Raw genomic sequence first — 11,047 nt, forward strand, 5'->3', positions numbered from 1 at the left:
AAATTAAAACATTTTGCAAATATTTTTCATAAAACATTAATATAATTCCGAGAATTAAAACCTCCTGTGAGGTACATTAGCGGTAGTTTAGGTTTCCATTAGAGAGAATGTAAACTTGTCATTTACTTTATCTTACAAAGAGGCTGATCCTAGCATTATGATCACCCACTTAGATGAATTCTTTGACAAAGGACACAACCATGACAAAACGCCACAAATTATGATCACTTTGTCTCACTTGGTCGTGTCTTGATTATGGAGTATATTTAAGTTGATAAAGAGCGGACTGCGGAGATTGCTCATTTGATGATGGATGATCCGAAACAGAAGCCCCATTACTCAAGTGGAAAATTAATGTTGTGTTTTCTTATCTTCTGCACACAATTACGGCCTACTGCTGCATATATAATTTTGATTTCTAACTTGTCTTCAAAGTCCTGTGTAAGCTAGCGCACACACAGATATAATCCCAATCTAAGAACTCAAAAGAGTGAGGGCTGACGTCAGCACTTAACCTAATCCCCCTTCGCATTAATCTCCTTTTAACGGAGAGGTGGGATTTAGGGTAAATTAATACTTAATTCCCGGTAACATCATCTACAAACTAGTAGATGATGAAGACTCCACACACAAATGGTCGAGAGTGATAACAACAATCATATATATATATCAAATACGTACACCTTATATAGGTAAACATTCAGTAGTAGTATATATAATTTAAGTTACACGATCAATGACAAATAGTTAACACTTAATACTTGAGTAATACGGAACATTCAATACAACAAACCCACTCAATGACCTCGTTATAACATATTCCTAGAGCAACTTCTTTGTAATTTATATATATAAACTCCGAGCGATATCAATTATCACCATGCATGCATGTATTTATTAGCTAGTATAGCTGATAGATGTTTAATTAGGCGGTAGGATAAGAGGCTTTCATGGCAATGCCACAAAGGCCACCATTTGAGGCAGCAACATCTCGTTGGATTCGCATATATCCCTTATCTCCCCACTGAGTGCCCCACGAATTCTTGAGTAGCCAGTACTTCATGCCCTCTTCACTTGTACCATAACCAACCACTGTAACAGCATGGTTTAAATCAGTTCCACATTCCCCTGTAAAAACACCAGTTGAGTAGAAGAGGAAGTCGTTGGAACTAGCGTCTATGGCCACAGAAACTGGTTGCATTGCTACTGCCTTCAATAACTCATTCTCATCATTTGATGGGACGTCCACATATCCACTGATAGTTGCTGCATGGGATGCTGATTTCTCTGTGTCGCACATTCCCTGCACTCCTCTGTAAGGGTAGTTTTCTTCGCTGTTAATGCCTCCAGTTTGTTGGATATATTGGAATGTAGTATCCATAAAACCACCGTCACAGCCATTATTTTCAGTGTTGCAGTCTACCAGCTGTTGCTCAGATAGAGAAATTTGTTGGCCTTTCTTGATTTGGATAATCCCTTCTATTGCTGCCACTGCCGAGAATGCCCAACAACATCCTATATATATTGAATTGAATGCTTTGTTAGTGAATTGTACGTATTGTAATGCTTTGAACCCTAGTTGCACTTGCACCCCAAATTATATATATACTTGGTAGAAAAGAAAAAAAAAATATATATATATATATTGCCACTTACCACAACGGCCTTGGTCTTTGATGGGGGTAACAGCTCCTTTTTCTCTCCAGTCTAGACTTGGCGGAACATCAGTCACATTTTCGTAACTGAAACTGCGGCCATGGGGAAATTTTGATGATGGCCTTTGTTGTGCAAAATTTATGTAGCCATTACGGTAATGCTTTAACTCTTCATCGGTCCGGTCAGCAAATACATTTATGCTTTGCTTGTATGGTCTATCACCAGCCAAGTTGAACGAATCTATGCGCTCGGCATTGTTCTTGAATATGTTGAAGCGTTTCTCCTTCTCTACATTGTCTTGGTATACAACTCCATGGCGAGCCATCCATTGCTCAAACCTCTCCAACATAGATGCTTGCTGGAGAGTGCGGGCATTGGCTTGAGAAGTAGAAGCTCCTAAAATGATGATCAATACCGAGGCCATGGCACAGGTGATGAGTTGACAGCTGGCCATTGTCGTCTGAAACAACTGATAATTAACTAGTTATATGATGATGAATAAGAGGAGAACAAATTAAAGGCTAAGCAATTGAGGATCGATGTCCAATTCCTTTTGTGGTTTTCATTTATATAGATCGATCGAGCTGCATTTGCATGCACTTCCCCCCAAGTAGAACAATACAAACTATGTTAATTTCCTTGCCGTGCAGGGGGTGTGGCAAGAATTACATGCGCAAATTGGGGAATCATATTTTCTTGCACTTTGGAAACGGAACCGTGACAAAAAGCAACTTAATTTACTTACTCTTATACTTGCATTCGGTCTGTCACAAGTGTCCTTTATACATCATATAAAACAGTGACTGACAAAAACTATTAGAATAAAAGTAAGTATTCAGACTTCATAAAGTTATATGATGATTGAGATGGTCTAGAGTTGGAGATTAAGGTTGTGTTTAATGTTTCCACTTTCTTCTTCAATCATTTTCGGTTGATCAATACAAATTGGCATATTTGATGCTATTTATAATTGACCAATTTAAAAATAGAACTTGTTGACCCATTTGTTCCTCCAGGTTGTAGGTCAATGGTTCAACAATCCGAGTTGAACAGGTTGATAACCCACCCGTGATATCGTCACAAATATAAGTTAAGAAAACTACACATTGAGACAAATGCCGAAGAGGTTCCTTGGCTTTTGCACCCAATTAATTGGAGAATCCAACTTGAACCGTAACATTCAGTAAGAACTTTCCTCATGTCATATGAGAGAGTGGCATCCATTACATGCGCAAATTGGGGAACATATTTTCTAGCACTCAGGGGACGCAATCATGATCAATGTTACTCTTTCCTGGACCACAAACAATTCAATGTTTAATGAGTTCGAAACTATTTTTTCCTAGTCTTGTACTTCCATTCACTCTCTCGCAAGTGTCCATTTACACGTATATAAACACTCGTATACATGTAATTGATAAGTGATCGATGAGGGGTGATCTAACCGTTTGGTCACGAAGAGCCATGTGGGTAGCCCAAACCATTTAATGACATGTCAGCGCCATATGGAGGCAGGTCGCACCCACCAAGTCTGCCCAAGCCGACCAGCTCGACCTACGTCTCGACTGATGGAAGACCAGCAAGTCACTCCACAGCAGAGTGGAGCACATCACCTCGGGAGAATGAGTTGGTGACTTTGGATGACAACTTGACCTCCCTGACCTGGGTAGACAAAGACTTGAGTAGCCGGCTGACCTCTGGGTTACCGATAAACATGACACATTATCCTTATGCGATTAGTATGCCTATCGGTTTGGAAACAAATGGCGGCATGTCGTCCATGCCTTCTCAAGGTACTCGTCATTCATTGCATTTTATCTCTCTAGCTCTCAGAATCTCCCTTCGCTTTCTTGCTCACTAAACTCGGCTAACATAAGCATCGGAGTGCCTAGCTGAAGTCGAAACCCGCAGGTACTCTGATATCTTTCTTCCTGCATACCGGTCTGTCAACCTCAACACCACTCGTTTGAGTTGTCCTCCAGTAGGGCAGTTAGGTGATAAGATCACCATTAATTGACACCATTTGTGGGAATCTAAACAAAAAATCCAGTTCAACCTCTCACCACATTAGTCATAAACTCAGCATGTCATCCCCAAAAAACAACCAAAACAAAGGAACTTCCATTGGGGGGCAAACGTAGGTAGTCGAGCCCTCGTTGGTTCCTGATAACTCTATATTTTGATGCCTTAACGAGCATCATTTTAGGGTTACTTGGGCCTTAGAATAGTCAAAATGTGTCATTTTCCCAGTTAAATTCAATATTGTGACCTTTGAGGGTCCCTGTGCAAATGGATTGAAACCCTAACACCTTTCGATCTTGCACTTGATCTAATGACTAGTGGAACAAAGAGCAAAGATCTGAAACTTAAATAATGGATTAATCTTCAATGGTGGAAGTTCGTTCGACTGAGACCTATGAAAAATCCAGACATCTTTGTTCAATAGTTCAACTCTTGCAGCAACTCTCTCTCGACCCTCTCCTCTTACAGTCTTACCCTCTTTCGACCCTCTCCTTACCCAAGTCACCCTAACCCCTTTTGCCCCAATGGGTACCCTCGACCCAACCCACTCTGACCCTCTTTTTCCTTGACCCTAATGGGTCACTTGACCCATATAACCCACTATTGAAATGGGTGGGTTTTGAAGCGGGTGGGCTGGGTGGGTCAAAAGGGTCAGGGTCAACATTCTCACCCCTAATTTCTTTATTTTGAATTAAGAGATGTTTGGATGTAATTCACGGAGGGTAGAGAGTGGATAGGAAAAGTGAGTAGGAAATCTGGGCTGAAACAGGTTGGTCGTGTCTCAAATCTGGGCTGAAACAGGTTGGTCGTGTCTCAACTCTCCAGATATTAATGAATCGACCATTGGGCCGGATTACTTATATTACACACATCAAAGCCAATTGGATGGACCTAAGCCCTCTGCACAGATTACGTAATCGACATAATTACTCTCCCGACATAACGGAAACAGCTCTGCGAGAACCTGAGACCCATTACTAGAAGGTCTCTGAGCACTCACGCCTATATAAAGGTCTCATTTCTACAGAAGAGGTATGCACAGTTATAAGCTCTTACTCTCTAATCTCTCAAGACCTTCTAAGAACTCTTCGTTGACTTAAGCGTCGGAGTGCCCACCCCGGGTAAAAACAACCCGAGCACTCTAACTCTCGCCTTTTGCAGAATGATATAGCTTGGCCACTGAATGTGAGCATCCGATTCGACATCCAAGTCATCTGCCATGTGAAAGCCGCCTGATCGCATACCATCAATTGGCGCCGTCTGTGAGAGTACATGGAAAAAAGCTAAGTTCTCATTTTTAAGCATCTTACACTAATATCCATCTCTTCATCAAGCAACCAGCCCTCCAACAACAACAATAATCAAATCACTAAGGGACACGAGCAGCTCGGAATGATCCCATAAGTACCTTCAGTGACTATCGGAAATGTGCCTTTAACTCCACCAGGCATCCCACCCACTCTAGACCCAACATGACACCATATCATGTGAATGCGCCTCCTCCTACGGATGAGCCCTCCGTGGCTCCCACTGGAGCCGACACGCGCTAGTTCTATGACCTGGTGTAATGTATTTGCGGATTGAGCAATCGGATGAGAGCCTGTGAGGACAAGTTTGCCACCCTAATAGGGGGCAACAATAGACACAACAACCGCAGATTCAACAACAACAACATTAGAATTGTTAGACAGTTTTGTATGCCCTTAGCTTCAATCAGAATTATGTACTTTATAAGTTTATTGTAAATGAATAAAAGTGCATATTTGATTCATGTTTCCTTGGTATGTTTCTGTGTAATACCCTTAAACTGGACACTTAATGAGACTCGTGTTGGTTTAGAATGTTAACAGCCAGTGGGTCGGTCTGGGGAGACCTATCCTGACAAGGCTGACACTGTGGTGCCACCAAGTCGGTTGGGGTGGCCTATCTCAGCTGCCAGGGTGAGACCCTAGGCACATACAATGTAGGATTAGTTGAATCTATGAACTGGACCAGATTTTCAATATTGCCCTGAACCTTGGAGATTGATGGGCAAAACTGGAAAGTTACACCCAACCCCTAGACTCTTATGATACTGCACTAGGTGTCGGATTGGGCTGTCTTTGATATACTAATCAGTGAGATCCTTAGCGCGGGTCAAAACCTAGGTATGTTGGGACAGTCTGAGAATTCATCTGAGTGGGTGATCATAGTGACAGGATCAGCCCCTTTGTCGGACAAAGGTAATGATCGGGGATGCACTCTCACTGATGGAAACCAAGACTGCCGGCAGCCGATTTCAACCGTTGAGATTTGTTTTGCAAAGTATATTTTATATGAGATATAAAAGTATATATATATATATATATATTATGGTTTCTCAAATGTTTGCAAAAGGGTTTTAATTCCCGGGATCCATATAAGTGGAGAGTGCAACACTGTTCCTTGCAGCCGAGGGAGAGGTCTTCTCTTGTCGGGCAGTGTGTGATCATTATGGGCTGAGAGGTTAAGTGTAAGACCATTGAGGATAATACCTGATGGGCTAATCTTGCATCTGCCCACAGTCCTTGGGTGTTACAAGGGGGCTTGGCCCAGGGACCACTTAGGGTAAGTGTTGGGACCATAGAGCCCATTCGATGGGTTTCAAGGGGTGCACTGTCTTTAACAGTGTATTCGGCCAGGCCTTGTAACAAAGGCTGGGCTGAACCCATGTGGCTGATGAGTAGATTAATGCTTGGGTCCCACGCCATACAAGGAAGCCCAACTGGGCAGCAGTTAGGAAGGTTAAGTGAGCACATAAGCTTAATGGGCCTAAAGCCCATTTCGAACTGGGCTATTTAATTAGTTAATTAAAGGGACGAATTCTGAGATAGAGTAGCAGATAGGATAGGGTCGTAATCCTATCCACTCAGAGAGTTCAAATCTGAATATGATTCAGATCTAGAAACCTCCTAATGAGATTAGGAGAAAGCTAATCTAAATCTGTAGATAAGATAAGGGTTTATCCCTATCACCTAAAGAGAAGTCTTATCCAAATATGATTTGGATAAGCTGCTTCTAATTGGATTAGGAGCTGATCTTTTAGGTTAACAAAAGGAAGGAGGGGGCGGCAGCCTTTAGAAGACAGATCATCAGATTTTCTTTAGTGCTAAAATCAAGAAGAGAGAATTCTGCACCCTGCGAATACTCTCTTGCTGCCTCCCTGTTCTTGCCGCCCTGTTTGCTAGCTCGATCTCCAGTTGTGGGAGAAGTCAAGATTGGATCTTGACATCAGTTCCTTGAGAAAGGATTGAAAGGAAGCTGTGCTCACGAACCATCCTGCTGATTCTTGCGAAGGACAGTGTTCTTGGAGAAGAACACTGCTGATTCTGCTCCATCCTGCACTACACCATCTTCAGTGGGAGCAGTTTTTGGATCCTTCCTTGGGTGTGAACACCTCCGTTGGGAGATACTACTTCTCCGTATCAGGTATAATTCTCCCCCACTCCTTTTGGTTCAGATCTGATTCAGTTTAAGGTTCCGGAATGATCATCGAAAATATGATTTTCTAAATAGGGAATGCGATTCCTAGTTGAAGGGAGAGAAAAATTTTTGAAATTCGCCCCTTATTCCGCAATCTTTGGGCATCCATGGGATGGATCTCTCATCCCTTCATGTGTATCAGAGCCATGGTTCAAATCATGAACCAGTTTGTTTCAGATCTGAACCTGCGCAAATGGGCAGAAGGTGTTCTACCCGATTTGCGCAGATATGGGTTTTGGGAAATTTGTTCCCAAACTTAATGGGCGAATAATCTGAAATTAATTTTACATAAATCTGATTATTATTTAGAATTGTTCTTTATGATTTTCTTGATTTATGGGCTGTTCCTACAAGAGATCGAATTCTTGATTTGCACAGGGAACCTGTGATTCTGTAGTTCTTGAATTATTATTGGTCTGTAAATAATTTTTTTTATTTTCTAGACTCAATGTATAGGTATTCAATCTGATGTAATTATTAATAGAAATATGATATCTATTTATTTTATTTTGGATCGAAGATGGCGGCGCAGAAAAGGAGATTTCGCAGAGAAAGAGATTTCGCAGATGGGAGAATCGCTATCTGCGATTTGCAGTTTGTGAAACTGCATTCTGTGATCTAACCTCTGTTTTGCAGGATGGATTGTGCGAACAGCCCTAATTGACTAATTCTTGTTTTTCTTTTATCAGTATTTAATTTCAGATTATTTTCTTGAATTAAAGATTTAATTAAAGATCAAACCCTAGACCCATTCGAACCAAGATTGGTTCAAATAGTTTGAACCGAACCTAGGGTTTAATCAAGGCTGATAGGTAAGCACTCACTGGACAGAAAGGTTTACCTAAAAATGGCTCTGAACCTTGTCTGACAGAGACCAAAGGGAAAACTCATATAATGAGTGGATATGATCCTATACAGAAAGGTGGTGGGGTTATGCAGCTGAAATAGTTGGCTCCATGCACCCTATGTGATTTCCCACATTTCCAGAGACAACCCGTAGTCTCCGTCACTGAGAAAGGAGGGAAATCTCAGAGGCGAATAAATGGAAATGGATCATAGATTAAAATCCATATCTATGAAATGAACATGAATCAAATTAGGTTGTGGACTGATGTTTGCTCTTTTATCAGAAAATGGCAAACGGATCATTTGCAAAACTGCTTGATGATAACAAGTTGAAGGGCCCAAACTATGTTGACTGGTACAGGAACCTTATGTTGGTCCTTGCTTCTGAAAAGCTGGACAAAGTGGCAAAGAATCCTGCCCCGGAGCATCCGGGTGATAGGGCTTCTGACCATGCCTATAGATGCTATATATTAGAGTATGACATGGAACAATACTTTGTTCATGCCTACAAAAGTTTGTTGCTAATTCAAGGATGCTCCTCTAGATGGAATAATAATTTGTTGCTTCAAGGAAATTGAAACATATGCTTAATCATTTTAGCTAAATATCACATGCATTTCTAGGCATACAAAATTCCAGTTTCAACCAAGAGATTACTGATTTGAGTTTTCGTTCTGTAAATACTGAGATGGTCATCAGATCCTACATTCCCGATATCTTTAGCACCAAGTTCAGAAAATCTTTGCCTTATTATGATCAGTAGCCTTGAACATTTATATATTTGCTACTAAAACCAAGTAAGCAATGTGGAACAAGGACACAAAGACAAGTTTTAGACAAAAAATATCCATTTTTGTCAACCAACTTACTTATTTTTATTTTTTACAAAAGCAAGTAATTAACTTGTTCCTTAATTATAAACAAAATAAATAAAATATTATGGCTTGTGCATGGTTTACCCCAATTTATAATTTTCCTTCATTATGAATCAAGGCCAACTTGTACCACACAAGCAGGAAGCTGAATCAGGAAACTATGGGTTGGTCTAGTAGATTGGTGAAAATGTTCATTTCGTTAAATAATACTTTCTGAATTAGTGACAATATACTAGCAGAAACTCATGCCTTGCTATTTGTAACAGAAGAAAAAAAAAGTAGGAAAGTAATAGATCTTATTTATTTAAAAAGAACATAGAGATTTTGAGAAAATATTTGGAATGTTGATTTTAGAAGCTAGATTGGGCATGATCAAGTCTTATCATGTCTGTGTTGGGTTAAAGTTATAAACCATAAGTATCAGAGAAGTTAAAAAGCTGAAGTTGTTGAAGTGTGGCATTTCTGGTGTATAATGCTAATGTTATTTTAATCAAAAGAGTGAGCTTGGAAGATTAGACACATTGAGAATTGTGATTAAGGGTCATTGATGACAACTAGAGACTTTTCATAGCTACTTAGACACAAGACCTCTAACATAGTTTGGGGGCATATAACTTTCCATGTGTTCCAACCTGGGGTAAGCTACTTAGGTGTCTCACCCTCCTAGAATGGAGAGTGATAGGTTCAAAAATCAGCTAACTAGAATATGATTCCAAATGAATGTTTCTAGTATCAAATATTTAATTTGGATGACACAGAGAAGTTCTATCAATATTCTTTAAAGTTCTAAAGATAATTCTTTATAAATGAAGTCATGTTTAAACTCAAACAGTTTGCTGAAACTTTGTTGTTCTATCCAATATTCTTTATTCATTGGAGACCATCCCTTGGTGTTGTTTGAAAACTTCTTTACCAAACCATATTATAATGAATAGAGCGGCAGATTTGAGGCTATAAATTATAACAATACAACTGTTATGAGCTTGGACTTGTGCAGCATAGTAGAAGATGTGACATCCATTGCTCCAATTTAATTAACAATCAGTCAATGTCGTGGACCTTAATTTAAATTTACAGAACTGATGTGGGGTTCAGTGCTAGATATTAGATAAGATTGTCATAAAATAGTGACCATGTTCAATGGGCATGGGCAAATGGTAGCCTTAGAATCTAAGTTTAGACAAGTCATCGTCAATCGTAAACAAAATAAAAGAAATGAACTTATCAAGAATGGACGCTCACATCAACCCAACTTAATTAAAACCATCACCTCTAGACGAGATATAACGAGAAGACAAGCGGCCTTAGATATTTGATAAATGAACAAACTGAAGACATACTTGCTAGGTTGATTTGCATTAATCTATTCTGTAAATCTGCGGTGTTTAATAAATGAAGCTCCATTACAAGCAACAAGTTAAGGGAGACATTCATTGATCCAGTCCAGCAGCCTTGTAGTCATTTCGTTCTTTTCCCTGTTTTATCTTTTTCTTCCAATAGTAGTCCAACACAGAGAGATCCCCATGAGCTCATGACTCAACTTGCCATGAATCATCCCACCTAACCAATGGGGATCTTTCTGTGTCCACTAGTGCGTAAATATATGTTTTGGGCACTTTTGGCACAAAATATATGCAACAGGGACAAGTTTCAGACATGTTTCATGTTCAACTTTTTAATTGAACAATATGACTATGGGAGGCAGATAATCAATGAAGGTTGAGCAATGTCAAAAGATTTACCTATCCAAAACTCTGATGTACACGCGACTTGAGATTTGAGAACTCTGAGAAACAATGGCATTGAATCTAAGAGGACAAACTTGTTTCAATGGTAGAGAGGACAATCTTGCTTCAATGGTGGAGAACTTGCTTCAATGGCGAAACAAATAACAGCAAATGGATTGAAACCCTAACACCTTTCGATCTTGCACTTGATCTAATGACTAGTGGAACAAAGAGCAAAGATCTGAAACTTAAATAATGGATTAATCTTCAATGGTGGAAGTTCGTTCGACTGAGAACTGTGAAAAACCCAGAGATCTTTGTTCAACAGTTCAACTCTTGCAGCAACTCTCTCTCGACCCTCTCCTCTTACGGTCTTACCCTCTCTCGACCCTCTCCTTACCCAAGTGACCCTAACCCCTT

The 11,047-nt window shown here is 40.1% G+C and overlaps 1 protein-coding gene across 1 annotated transcript; it reads right to left on the reverse strand.

The window, feature by feature from the left end:
• Positions 1 to 925: 925 nt before the first annotated feature.
• LOC148802962 (senescence-specific cysteine protease SAG12-like) lies at positions 926 to 2,110 on the reverse strand. The gene is made up of 2 exons (XM_088896494.1): positions 1,657 to 2,110; positions 926 to 1,515 (listed from the first exon to the last, which is right to left on the reverse strand). The coding sequence occupies exons 1-2, from the start codon at positions 2,108 to 2,110 to the stop codon at positions 926 to 928; spliced, it is 1,044 nt and encodes a 347-aa protein (XP_088752620.1).
• Positions 2,111 to 11,047: the final 8,937 nt, after the last annotated feature.

Source organism: Nelumbo nucifera, chromosome 1 (assembly GCF_055504915.1).
Source record: "Nelumbo nucifera cultivar China Antique chromosome 1, China Antique-T2T, whole genome shotgun sequence".
Lineage (NCBI taxonomy): Eukaryota > Viridiplantae > Streptophyta > Magnoliopsida > Proteales > Nelumbonaceae > Nelumbo > Nelumbo nucifera.